General features: G+C 52.2%; 1 protein-coding gene across 1 annotated transcript; it reads left to right on the forward strand.

The window, feature by feature from the left end:
- Positions 1-636: 636 nt before the first annotated feature.
- RPP25 (ribonuclease P and MRP subunit p25) lies at positions 637-3,766 on the forward strand. The gene has a single exon (XM_024557127.3). It carries the CDS (start codon positions 2,449-2,451, stop codon positions 3,082-3,084), a length of 636 nt encoding a protein of 211 aa, XP_024412895.3. The 5' UTR covers positions 637-2,448; the 3' UTR covers positions 3,085-3,766.
- The last annotated feature ends 10,182 nt before the right edge of the window (positions 3,767-13,948 follow it).

The following is a 13,948-nucleotide window of genomic DNA, read 5'->3' on the forward strand; positions in this document are numbered from 1 at the left end:
GAGCGTCACTCGGCCCGCGCCCGAGCCTCAGCCCCGTTCCCCCGGCATCGCCCCATCACTGGACGCCCAGCAGTGACCCCCCCCATCCTGGCCTCGCCCCCCCAGTTCCCCACGCCCCGCCCCGCCCGTACCGCCTCCCGGCGGGCCTCGTCACACCCACAATCCCCCACCCTCGGATCCTTCCGCGCCCTTCCCCCGCGCGCCCTGCGCCCCCGGCCCCGCGACTCCGAAGCCGGGAGGGAGCTCACAGCCCGCGGGCCACGGCGTGCGCGGGCAGGGTAATGAATGGCCTCAGCCGTAATTAGCGACCTGGCGGCTAATCGCCGTGTACATTTACATTTTAAGTGCTGCTAGGCGAGCCGAGAAGCGGGGACGCCGGGGGAGGAGAGGAGGGGATGAGGGCCTTTCCGCGCGCTCCCTGCACCGACTCTCGAGCGAAGTGAATCGAAGTGTGCACAGCTGGCTGCAGGGGCGGGGTGGGGGGCACCGTGTCTTAAAGGACCAGCCAGGGCGGACCATTTTCGCCCTACGCAGGACCGTACCTCCCAGGCCCCTTCCTCCAAACTGCAGCCCCCTGCCCGCACCCGGTAGATGGAGAGCTCTATTCTTACCTGATCAGCCCCTTTCCACGAAGCTTCCTGCCGTCCTGGGGCTTTTTCTCGGGCTTGGCCGAAACTGCCGCCCTTTGAGTCCCACAACTACCCTGACCTTACAGAGCCTGGGGTTCCCCGCGCCGCGCGCTGCAAACAGCTTTTGTGTCTTCTCAAAACTGCTGTGTCTCTAGCTCCTCCTATAGCCGTTACTCGTGGGGCCCACGGGAGCTGGCATGGGATCCAAGTCCAGGTTCCCAGCGGAACGCGACCGGAGGGTCCCTGATCCCAGCGAGCAAGCAGGAGATCGGGGTTCAGGTCGGTAACTCAAAACGTTTTGGTGGCAACATCCACTTCCAAGGGGTGGTAGTGGGGTCAGCCCCGGGTTCTGAACAGCAGGGACCGAGAGCTAAGAGTTACAGGGTGCCGAGGAGGCAAGAGCATCCGTGAGAAGGGAGAGGAGGACTCCGGCAGCCCCTCTCAAGACTGGGGCCCAGCTGCCCCAGGTACTGTCCTGCCGCCAGCGCTCTCGCCGTTGCCCGCCCGTCCCCCGCCACGCTCCCTCGTAGTCGCCCCCACCTGGACCGGGTCTGCCCCACTCTTAGTTCTGATTGTGCGCGGTGCGTGAACGGGGGCTGGATAAATGAAGGGTGAGGGGCTGGGGCAGTTCTAGGGAGGGTTCAGCTCCTTCTCTGGCAGGAGATCGGGGCCACCCTCGGTCCTCGCAGCAGTTCCCGGAGAGGGGTACCCAGTAGCCTCATAATACCACCAACGCTTCAACTTCCCGCCGTCCTCCTTCTCCTTTCTTAACTCCTGCCTTCCCCAGTTTGCTTTTTGAAAAAGGACCCCGGGGGTCTTAGGGTATTAACGCTGACTGACAACGAATTCCTCCTGAGAAGAAGGGGGACCCACGTCGGCAGGGAAGCATGCCGGGCTTACCTTGAAGCGCGCAGCTCTAATAGTGGACTTTCAAACAGAGGTGGAAGGAGCTTAACTCCCTTTGAGAAGGGAGCTCCTGGTCCTCTTCCCATTCATCCCAGGGAACAGCCTGGCCCGGAGTGTCACTGCCCCTCCCCTGGGGCGTCCGAAGGTCCAGGGGCCTCCAGCCCGGTCAGGCGCGGCGGGCCTAAGACCGCCGTCCCCGGCTGCCCTTCGAGGACCACACCTCAACGCCGTCGTACGGGGGCAGGCGCGGAGTGGGGCCGGAGCCAGCGCCTCCTGCGCTTGCTGGCCCGGCACAGGCCGTCCTTGGCGAAAGTGTCCAGGTTCGGGAGCAGAAGGAACAACGTTGTGGTAGAGTGGTCCCCAGCACTGGGGGGGGGGGGGGGGGAGAGGCTCCGCAGGCCACTTGTAAACCTCTCCTTGGGAGGGGAAAAGGGGCAGCCTTCATTGGGACGCAGAAGGGCTCGGGGACCCGGCTGGGCGCGGCATTTGCACCGCAGACGCGGCATTTAGGTTACCTTTTTGTAAAGGCTGGCTCGGGAAGGGCTGATGGCCATTACAGGGGAACTTCGCCAACCAAGTGCCCCCCTGGCGCTGCCACTACGCGCCACAACGCGCGCGGCTCCCTGGCCGCGGTAACGGAGGTTCCCACCGCCTGGATCTGGGAAGCTGTTGGACTTGGGGCGGGGACAGGCCGGCCGAGTTCAGGGCGGGGCCTGGCGGAGGGGGCGGGGCCTCGGCTCCGAGCGCGGAGCGCTGGGCTCCAGAACGCTGAGTAAAGCAGCAAGCACCAGAGAGAAGTGGAAGGTGACGGTAGCGCTACCCCAGCCTGCCCATCAGCCTCCCCTCAGTTATCCCAGCCGGGCCTTGCAGGGTGCGCCCGGCAACCATGCCGCCCCAGGGCTGAGGAGGCCCCATGGCAAGGCCCGCGTCCCCGCGGTCCTGGCAACGACGGCACATGGAGAACTTCCGTAAGGTGCGCTCCGAAGAGGCGACGGCGGGGTTTGGGACCGAGGGGGGCGGCTCCGGCCCCTTTGCCGACCTGGCACCGGGCGCCGTGCACATGCGGGTCAAGGAGGGCAGCAAGATCCGGAACCTACTGGCCTTCGCCACCGCCAGCATGGCGCAGCCAGACACGCGCGCCATCGTCTTCAGCGGCTGCGGTCGGGCCACTACCAAGACCGTCACGTGCGCCGAGATCCTCAAGCGCCGCCTGGCTGGCCTGCACCAGGTCACGCGGCTGCGCTACCGGAGCGTGCGCGAGGTGTGGCAGAGCCTTCCACCAGAGCCCACGCCCGGGCAGAAGCGTAGCGTGCCGGGCGCCAGTCTCAGTGTACTTAAGAATGTGCCCGGCCTCGCCATCCTACTTTCCAAGGATGCACTGGATCCGCGCCAACCCGGCTACCAGTCCCCGAGCCCCAATTCCGACCCCTCGTACCTGCCAACGGCGGCGACGTCCAAGAGGAGCCTAGGGGAACCCGCGGCAGCAGAAGGCTCCGCAAAAGGGTCACAACCTGAGCCACGTGCTGCGGGAGAGGACGGGACGGCCTGAGAACTCCCGGTTCTGGGCCACCTAGACGTCCTGGCTTTTAGCCCCAGCGCTTTGACCTTGAGATGCACTTCCTGCCGCTCACGCCTCAGTCTTCTGGAGCTCACAGCCTGGTCTCAGCTCCATCATGGACCCCACAGCCACAAGAGGAGGACCCCAGGGAAGCTTTGTGGGCCAGGTGCTTCTTTGCTTGTGTTGCCCGAAGATGCAGAATTCCACCTTCAGCTTTGCTGAGCCTTACTGGAACCTTCTTCAGGGAGGGAATGGTGGGCAGTGGGACTCTTGAGCCTTGCCCAGAACCCACAAGGGTTAAGGGCACCAAGCATTCATGGGGATGGGGAGCAGGGGCGTGGAAGCCAAGGAGAGCTGGGGGAATCACCCTCACCCACTGGCAGCAGAGGCAGGGGTGAGAAACCGACTGCTGGGGGCAGGAGTCCGAGTTGCAGGGAGCCCCATTCTGCCCCTCACCCCAGGACAGTTTACTTTCTAGCTTCCCTTCTCTTGCTTTTAAGGAGCATCCTGAGATCATGGTGGCAGAGGCGTGGCCACACGTTCTAGCTCCTTTAATGTCACCCCTTCCCCAAGCTGGCCCAGAGGGAGAGACCCAAGACAAAACTCTCTGTGCCTCCTCCCTTGAGCTCAGTCACTGGAATGTTGCTTCCAATAAAACAAACACGAAAATGGCTCTGTCCCAAAATGTCCCCTAACTACTTGCCTTTGCAAAGACAACTCTGAGCTGCCCGCTTGTGTCTCAGTCCCCTCCAGCCTGGGATCCTCAACCTTTGGAGTCTTCAGGGTCAGGCACAGAGACTGGAAAGACTCAGAATGCTGCAAGAGGCACATTGCCCAATCCCTGGCTTCTCCCTCTCCAGCACCCCTGACTGCCTCTGGGCTCAAGGGTCTGTGGCTGAAAGGAGGCCTGGCTCCCCCTGTGCATGACCACTAAGGGAAAGGGAACAGCACATTGCTTTTCTGGGAGGGGAAGGAAAGAGCATCCCAAAGCCCCCTGGGGGCGTCAGCGACAAGAGCGGTAGACCTTGCTGAGGCCCCTAAAGCCTGCAGCCTCCTGCCAATAGGCTGAGCCTTATCCAGAAGGCTGGCACAAAGCCCCTCCTCATCCCCATGGGTAGGATCTCCCCCTTCACTGCTCTCTTTGAGAAAGGACAGCACACCCTTGGGAGAGGGGGAGGAGACAGATTGAGCACACATCCACTGCTGGAAATTACTATTCAGCAGAGAAGCTGGGACTTGGGCTGTGAATCACTGCAGGCTCCCAGATAAGCTGCTGCCTCCAGTCCTGCACAACTGTCTGCTGAGAGATATCAGCTTCATAAGCCTCTCTGCCCAACTCTGAGTCAGCTAGGGGTGGGGGGAGTGCTGTGTGCTGGAACAATGGTAGCAAGGGGGTGGGGGCACATGGCCCCAGGATCTCAGAAGCACACCTTAGCCCATGCAACTCAACAGCACCCTGGAAAGGAGGAGATGTGGAAGAATGTGAGCCACTTTGCTGGCAGAACCCTGAAATAAGTCCTGCCAGGGACAAGGTAGGTTTCTGCAGCTGACACATGCTCCCCCATCCCCATAGCTCTGCTTGAGCTTTGGGTCAGTGAGCCCTGCTATCTAGACTCGGGCACTGGCTGCCTTCCTCAATTTATTGTTCTTGGTGAGTCCCTGGGGAGGGCCACGGGGGTTAGGTGTGATTGTTGACACTCTCAGGGGTAGTGCAAAGAGGGTAGAGAGAAAGAAAATTATCCTAACAACCAGGGAGGCTTGGACTGGTCCTGGGCTTGTGCATCTACAATAAATTAAAACTTGGGAAAGGTGGAAGCTTAAGGGAGACTGGTCTTGATTCTGGAAAAGGGCCAACTCTCCAAGACCACTAGTGCCTGAAGTCCTGATCGCCAGTCACAAGGAATACTCAGGCAGAGGTTGTGGGGGAGGAGGGGCTGCAGAGTCTTTCTCTTTTGATGGCTTGGGTCAGATAAGTCCCCTTCCAGCTTGGAAACCCTCTAGGGTGTGGAGAGGAGAGAATCATGTCGTTAACCCACTTTCAGAGTGCTAACTTGCCCCATGGAGGGCTGTTTCTGCCCCCCATGCTGGAAGGCAGGTTATGGAACTGGCTTTCTTCACCCCCACTCCAGAAGGTTCGGTTCCCGGACTTTTGGTAGGTGCTCATGGGTGCCAGCGGAACCTAGCACCCACAGGCACCCCATTCCAGCTTTCTTGATCCTCAGGCCCCACTGAACCCTGCAGGGGTGGGCTCCAAAGGAAGACGGTGGATATCCCTTGTACACCTTGTCCGAAGCTGAGGTGGGACCCCGAGAAGGGCTGGAATAAGGGGGAAGGGGAAGTTCCTAGCAGACCACCTCAGAGACAGCTCACTTTGGGAGCCAGCAAATGGCAGCATGCGGGGGAGTGGGCAGCCCCCCTGTGACCCCATCTTCCAAGAGTGGCCACTCTCCAGGAGTTTCCTGGGTCCTGCCTTGGGGCACTTGTAGGCTCGGGTTGGCAGTGAAGGCTCACGCCCACAAAACTGCCAGGTCACACAAGCAGAATCCACTTGCAAACATAAATGTATACTCATGTGATCACGGGCAGGGCCTGTGGTCCGATGGGCAGTGGACCTTCAGCTGAGCCTTGAGGGACTTCGTTGTTATTGTGCCAGGTCCCAATCTAGACATGAGGCGGGACTGGGGAGTAAGAATCACATAATAATCAGACCTTGTTTCTGCCTCAAGGAGGCCCCCGTCTAGTGGAGGGAAAGAAAAGAAAGTTACAACACAAGGCCATGGTAGTGGGAGGGGGCGGGAGCTCTGAGAAGAGACACTTCACTCACCTGCAGGTGCTGATGAAGCTGGTTCTCCAAGGACCAGAAAGGCTGGGCAGGGAATTCCAGGCAGAGTACAGAGAAGTGGCGCTGTGTCTAGTGTTTAAGCAGCCTCAAGTCTGCAGTATGTAAGCATCTGAAGGGTACATGGTAAGAGGCAGGGGGGACTGGAATACCCCGTGGGAGTCAAACCAGGGGGAAGCCACAAAGAAGCGGAGAACCAGGGAGTGCCCTGCTCTGTTTGGTGTTAGAGAAGGAACCCTCCAACACCCGTGTAGGTGGGAGGTGGGTTGGAAGGGGACTAACTGGATCCCAGATGAGATAAGAGATGAGACAGCGGTAGTAGGGCCAGAGATGGGGACAGACTTGGTAGTGTTTTACCGCCATTACAGCCAGGACAGAAGAGGATGGCTCCTTGTAGCGTTAACCTCAGCCCTCATTCGTGTTGGTCATCAACCAGTGTTACTCTCTGGTGGTCAGTCACCTCGCTGAACCAGAAGCCCAGGATCCAATAAATCCTACCTGCCTCACTCCCTCCCCTGCTCCTGCCATGCAGGAAGCCCACAGAGAGCTGGAGATTGAACAGACTGGCTGAGCCAGATTTCTGAACTGTTCTGCTGCCATATCAAAGTCCTCAACTGTCCAGCCCCTATTTGAACAGTGGCCCAAGCTCCCCCTCTCCTCACCACAGCCGCTCTTCCCTGCTGGATACTTGAGTCCTCCCTGCTCTTTAAAAAGCTAGGTCACCACGGTGGTTGGATTGGTACACCAAACTTGAGGATTCTGCTGGGACTTCTGACACCGCCTGACTATTACAGGTATTGTGGATTGAATTGTGTCCCCCAAAAGATATGTGAAAGCCCTGATGCCTGTAAATGTGACCTTATTTGGAAATAGGGTCTTTATGGAGGTAATTCATATATAAGATGAGATCATACTGAGGTAGGATGGGTTCTTAGTCCCATATGACTAGTGCCCTTGTAAGAAGAGGAGAAAAGGCAGAGACAGACACAGGGAAACACAGTACGAGAAGACAGAGGCAGGTTGAAGTTGTGCAGCTACAAACCGAGGAATGCCACAGACTGCCGAGAAACGACGGACGCTAAGAAAAAGGCATGGGACAGACACTTCCCTGGAGCATTCAGAGGCAGTATCATACTACTGGCATCTTGAACTTGGACTTCTAGCTTCCAGACAATGAGAGAATAAATGTCTGCTGTTTTAAGTCACCCAGTCTGTGGTACTTTGTTATAGCAGCCTTAAAAAACAAATACCACAGATATTCTCACCACCTTCAGTGAAAATAGGGAAAAGGAATGTGGAGTGTTTGCCAAGGTCGTCCTTATCAGAACGGCTAGTCCTGAATGGAGGGAGGCTCTCCGTTCTGCAGGCGGATGTACTGCCTGCTGTCAGATCGAACACATCGTAGGCTTTGGAGGAGGAAAGGCTGACAATGGTTTGGGGCAAGTTAATTCTCTGAGCCTCATCTTGCTTACTGGGGAGGTGTGCCTGATTGCTGTGGGATGAGGGATATAATAGGATCAGGCTTCCCAACCTTGGTTCATCATCAGAATTACCTAGGATATGTGTTAAAAACACAGGTTGTCTGGGCTAAACCCCAAGAGGATCAGAATTTCCAAAAAGGACCTGGAAGTAGGCATTTTAAAAAAGTTTATTTAGCCCTGGCTGTTGTGGCTCAGTGGATTGAACACCAGCCTGCAAATCAAAAGGTCGCTGGTTTGATTTCCAGTCAAGGTGCATGGCTGGGTTGCGGGCCAGGTCCCCAGTAGGGGGTGCATGAGAGTTAATCACACAGGGATGTTTCTCTTCCTGTTTCTCCCTCCCTTCCCTCTCTCTAAAAATAAATAAGTAAATATTTTTAAAATTCTTTAAAATATTTTATTTATTCATTTTCAGAGGGGAAGTGGGGGGGAAAGACAAGGAGAAAGACACAATGTGAGAGAGAAACATCAATCCATCATTGTCTTTCACATGTGCCCCAACCAGGGACCAAACCTGCAACCTAAGCATGTGCCCTGACTGTGAATCAAACCAGCGACCTTTCAGTGTGTGGGATGACCCCCAACCGACTCAGGTCAGCCACACCGGTCAGGGTGAAATAGGCATTTTACTAAGAGCCTCATGTGACTTTTTTTGTTTCCTAGTTTATTTTGTTCATTAGGTTCCACATGTAAGTGATTTCATATGGTATTTGCCCTCATGTGATGTTGATGATTAATCAAGACTGATTGTTCCCTAATGTAATGTACATAATGTAAATAAAGAGTGGTACCCTGGCAAGAGAGACACGAAGTTAAATCCCCCTCTCTTTCCCTTCACATTCAGCCACAGTTTAAATGCTACTGTGGAGAGAAACTCAACTATTCAAGAAGTGTTTTGAGCCCCGGCTAGTGGGGCTCAGTGGATTGAGTGCTGGCCTGCGAACCAAAGTGTCACAGGTCCAATTCCCAGTCGAGGCAGATGCCTGGGTTGTGGGCCAGGTCCCCAGTGGGGCACAAGAGGCAACCACACATTGATGTTTCTCCCCCTCTCTTTCTCCTTCCTCCCATCTGTCTAAAAATAAATAAAATTAAGAAGTGTTTTGAGTTGCCACCACTCGCCACCAAGTGGTGCTAGAAGAGGGTCCTGACTCAGGGAGCTGGGACACAAAGAAAGAGCCTTAGGATGGCCGCAGATGGCCTCAGTGCCATGCTCTGCTGCCATGGGTGCAATTTCATGAAAGGAAACTGAGGGTGGGGGGCCCAGGTCAGACAACTACAAAGACTCAGCTTTCTTTGCTACAGAGAAAATAAGGATGTGGAAGAATTGGGATCTGCATACATCGCTGGCAGGAATCTCAAATGTTGCAGGCTGGCCCTGGCTAGTGTGGCTCAGTCAGAGTGCCATCCCATAGCCAAAAGGTTGTGGGTTCAATTCTGATCGGGGCACGTGTCTGGATTGTGAGTTCAATCCCCAGTCCCGGTGTGTGCGATCCCTGGTTCATGTGAGTATGGGAGGCAGCCAACTGATGCCTCTCTCTGACATCGGTGTTTCTCTCTCTTTGTTCCTCTCTCTAGAAGCAGTGAAAGAAATGCCTTCGGGTGAGGATAAAAGTTAACATTTGACCTACATAATACTCCTAGATAAATACCCAAAAGAATTGAAAACCTCTGTCCACACAAAAACGTATCCATGAGTGTTCACAGCAACATTATTAGTAACAACCGAACAGTAGGAACAAGCCAAATGCCCAGAAACTGACAAACGATAAACAAAATGCGGTGCATCCATACGAAGGAGTGCAGTTCCGCCGTAAAACCGATGATGTGCCGATTCATGTCACAACGTGGATGCACCTTGAAAACCTGCTGGGTGAAATACGCCAGGCACAAAGGGCTACGTGTCATATGCTTCTATTTACATGAAATGTCCAGAATAAGCAAATCCATAGAGACAAATGTAGATTAGTAGTTACCCAGGGCCGGTGGAGTTTGCAGGTGCCATTGAGTATGGGGTTTGTCTTTTGGGTGATGAAAACGTTCTGGAATTAGACAGTGAGGATGGTTACCCAACACAGTGACTATACCGAAGCCACTGAATTTTACGCCTCAAAAGGGTGAATTTTATGGTGAGTTACATCTCAATAAAAATTATATCCTTTTGTGGTTTTCTGATCATAAAATAATAATTTAGGAAATTATGTAATTAAAGAGAGAGAAAGAAAGGAAAAGAAAAGAAAAGAAACAGAAAGAAAGAAAAGGAAAGAACCATCAGAACCCTCCTACCCCTATTGGATGGCAGCCCACAGTATCACCTTTGAAGGCTGCTTCCTCCTGCTACCCCTCCTCCCCGATTCTCAGGTGATCCATGTGGTATGTTTGCCCACCCAAGTTCAATGCCTCGTCCTTCATTGCACAACCTGCCCTGCCCTGGAAAGAACTTTTATAATTTTACCACGGAGCATACATGTTCTAGAAAGTAAGAGTTGTTATTTATTGAGTCCTTACTGGGTGCCAGCCAGGGCATAGTGTTTTACGTGCATTATCTTAGGTAATCATGCCATAACCTATTAGCAAGATTCCATTATTATTCCCGTTTTCTAGATGAGGAAGCTGTGGTTCAGGAAACTGGAGTAACTTGCTTACTGGAATATGGCAGAGCTATAGTTCAACAGCAGCAAGAATGTCATTCTCCCAAGTGCCTTCTCTTGTTAATGCGCCTTTTCAAAGCAGTCTAGTACACTAGTGCAACCCCAGTCATCGGGGGTGCTCCAGCAGGGGCCTGAGGAAATGAAAGTATTGTAAGGTCAGTCAGACTAATGGACCTCAAGGGCCCTTCCAGCCTTGAAATGACAGATCAATTTTTTTTTTTCCAAGGCATGCTTCATTCCTTCCAAAGAAAACAGAGCTTTTCTTGAATGTGCACTTCCGTTTCCTAGACATTCAAAGGGTGTAACAATGTCTTTGTCCTCACAAGCTCCTCAACAACATCATCCCTCCCCCTCGGCACACGACAGAGGAAATGCTTTATCACAATTCTTCTAGGATGAAAGCTGTGTTCACAGCAGGAACCTGGTCGGCAGATCAACTGGTGATGATCTTTGAGGCGTTGTAAGTTCAGCTGCTGCCTGTCCAGAGGGACAGAAAACGGTAAGAAGAGATAAAAGACCCTAATGGCCTTGGGCAAGAAAGAGCCAGGATGTCTGTTCTAAACCCACTCTGGAAGGGGCACTCACCAGAAGCAGCAGAATGGACTGGGACTTGGGGGCACAACTGGAGGCAATTTGGGAACAAGTAGAAACCACCCCGCTTTGCCCCAGTGATATGGTAGGCTGAATTATAAGATGGCCTCCAAGATCCATGCCCCTGGTGTATATGCCTTGTATAATCCAGGCAGAATCTGTGAATTTACTGGGATATTATTTCCAAAATTAGGCTACGAATCCCTTTACTTTTTTGTTTCGTTTTTATTTCATAACCATAAACTTAACTCTGCAATCCAGCTAGACTTGGAAGGGGTAAGGAAAATATGAAGCCCATGAACTGCAGTGAGAGCTCGAAGACTATAGAACATTCCAAGCAGCTGGGAGTGAAGGGGTGCTCTCCTGAGCTACAGAACGGATGGTGTGGTGGGGAAGATAAAACACAAGTCACATTTATTAGAGTTGTCCACAGTCACCAATGGTGACCTTCTCGCTGGTCTTGCCATCCTTGGACTCAAAGTGCTCCAGGGCTGTCATAACATCCATGCTGTCGTTCACCTGGACCAAGAGCACATGCCTGCACTCAGTCTTGGCCGTGCAGATGAACAACTGGAAAATGTTTGTGTTGAGTCCAGGATTTGCCAGGACAAGATGCCAGGACCCAGATGCTTCAGGACAAAATTCTCATCATCGGATTTCTCCCTGTGTAGATGGGCTTGCCGCCTATGCCACTGTGGCGTGTGAAGTCACCACCCTGGCACATAAATCCCGAAATAATTCTGTGAAAACAGGAAGCTTTATAATCAAATCCTCTCTCCCCAGTGCTCAGAGCATGAAAGTTTTCTGCTGTCTGTGGAACTTTGTCTGCAAACAGCCCGAAGGAGACATGGACAAAGGGTTCAGCGGCATCTTAACCAAAAGGGAGGTTACCCTGGATGCCTGACCTAATCAAATGAGGTCTTTATTTCTTTAAACTTATTTCTGTTAAAGACTTTATTTACTTGTTTTTAGACAGAAGGGAGAGAGAAAGAGAGGGAGAGAAACATCAGTGTGCCATTGCTCCTCATGCACCCTGCCTGGGAATTGAACCAGCAACCCTTTAGTGTGCAGGCCCGTGCTCAATCCACTGAGCCACACCAGCCAGGACCAGACGAGGTCTTTAAAAGAGGGTAAAGTGTCTCCTGTTGGCCTCGATAAGCAAGCTGTGGTATTCTGACAGGGCCTATAGAGGGGGTGGTATGGTAACACCCTGAGGGGCGTCTCTAGAATCTGAGAGCGGTTTTTGGCTGGCAGGTAGCAAGAAGAAATGGGGACTCAGTCCTAACTGCAAGGAACTACATTCTGTCAACAACCTGAGCAAACTTGGAAGAAGAGTCAAGTGCACGTGAGACAACAGACCTGGATGACATCTTTTTTTTTTCCTGGTATACACCTTGATTTCAGTCTCTTGAGGTTCTTAATAGAGAACCAGTTATGCCAAGCCTGAAACAGTAAATGGGTATTGTTTTATGCTGCAGAGTTTGTGGTAAATTGTTATGCAGCAACAGAAAATTAATGCAGGTGATAAGGGCTGAGAAGTGCCCTCGAGGTAGTCAGGGGTTCAGAGTTCACTGAAAAGTCAGCAAAGCCAGCCTTCAGGGATGATGGGGAAAGAAAACAGTCTCTGGAATCAGACAAACCTGGGTGCAAATCTAAGCACTAATATTACTAAGCTATGTGATTCTTGGGCAAGTATGCCTTGAGTCTATTCTGTCATCCATAAAATATCGTTAAATACTGATCTCATGAAGTTGTTATGAGGTTTAGATGGGATAATAAATAGTTTGAGTATGCAGTGACACATAATATAGTCGTAATTGTATTAAACAACAACACTCTAGCAGCCAATCTAAAGACTATAGACCAAGTGGAGAGACTGACAGCAGCAGAGTGACCAGTTTGGATTCAGTTTCTGTACACTCCAGGACTTTCTCATCTAGCGCTTCTGTCTCTTGGAGATTTAATGAATATTCATTGAAATGCAAAGAGGTCACCCTGGCTGGTGTGGCTCAGTGAATTGAGCGCCAGGCTGAGAACCAAAGGGTAGGTGGTTCTATTCTCAGTCAGGGCACATGTCTGAGTTGTGGGCCAGGTACCCAGTAGGGGGTGCTCAAGAGGCAACCACACATTGATGTTTCTCTGTCTTTCTGCCTCCCTTCCCCTCTCTAAAAATAAATAAATAAGAAACGCAAAGAGGTCAAAACTTTCCTAGGTGTCCTTTGGTTAAGTTGGTGGGAGGTGAGGGGTGCTTTAAAAAAAGCTATTTTATCCTTCTCCCAGCCAGGTTTGTATACCCTAAAGCCACACTGCTAGGGAGGAAAAAAGAAAAACGCAGATGTTGATACCCAGGAGAGAGGGCCTGGACTGAGGAAGAGGAGACTGAATGTCCATTTTTTTCTTTTCTCAGTGAGTCCAGGGATAGAAAATGAGAAATACCACGACAAAAGAAACAGTCTCATTACTTCTGCATGGCAGTGAGAGATAATTCAGGCCTGGAAATAGTGCCCGGGATCTCAAAGTCAAGTTGTAGTTAGTAAGGCCAGGTTAGATGTTAAAAGCATTGAAACTTAACACTGGATGCGGAGCTTGGCCAGAAATATCCAGATGAGTCCTCCGGATTGGAGATTTGGTGAATTGAGCCCTGATTGCTGGCAAACTAATTTCTGAGCCTGTTTCCTTATCTGTAAAGTGAATCGGTTGTGAAACCGGAAAAGTCGGCATTCTTGCTCTCTGTCACTACCAGAACCAATAAGTAGAGAGACTAGGAATAAATCTTTATGGGCACTTTATTCGAATGACTGGCAGTCGGAGAAGACAGCAGGTTATGAATGCTAAATGATCCTCTTACATTTTATCTTAGGCTGCCTTTTTTTATAAGGGGAAGAAAAGTGTAGGTAAGGGGTTTGGAATTCAAGGAAAAGGTTAATCAGATAAAAGCTGCATCCAGTGATTTTCCTAGCTGACTGGGGGGTATTTATCTGCATCCGGGGCAGCAGGACGTGCTCTCCCTGGAGCACAATGGCTCAGATACCATCTTGATTGTTTGCAGTCCTGGGGCACAAAGGTCAGTTGCTTATGGGTCTCCTGGAGTCATGGTAGGTCCTGGCCTACATTCCAGTTCCTGGAACAATAGCTTTCTACCTGCACTAATTGCTAAGGCTATTAACTATAACTTAAAGCTAAAACATTTTAACTCTTGAGTTCCCCTATCGGTTGGACTCATTTTTAAAGGCTTGTGGATTTGTGACATAAGAATAGTCATTAATAAGGTCCCTTATATGGAAGCAGTTGCTTTCCCC

Source organism: Desmodus rotundus, chromosome 7, assembly GCF_022682495.2.
Source record: "Desmodus rotundus isolate HL8 chromosome 7, HLdesRot8A.1, whole genome shotgun sequence".
Classification (NCBI taxonomy): domain Eukaryota; kingdom Metazoa; phylum Chordata; class Mammalia; order Chiroptera; family Phyllostomidae; genus Desmodus; species Desmodus rotundus.

Bases quoted from the DNA above. Each gene is read 5' to 3' on its own strand.
- RPP25 (XM_024557127.3), top strand. From the start codon at position 2,449: ATGGCAAGGCCCGCGTCCCCGCGGTCCTGGCAACGACGGCACATGGAG.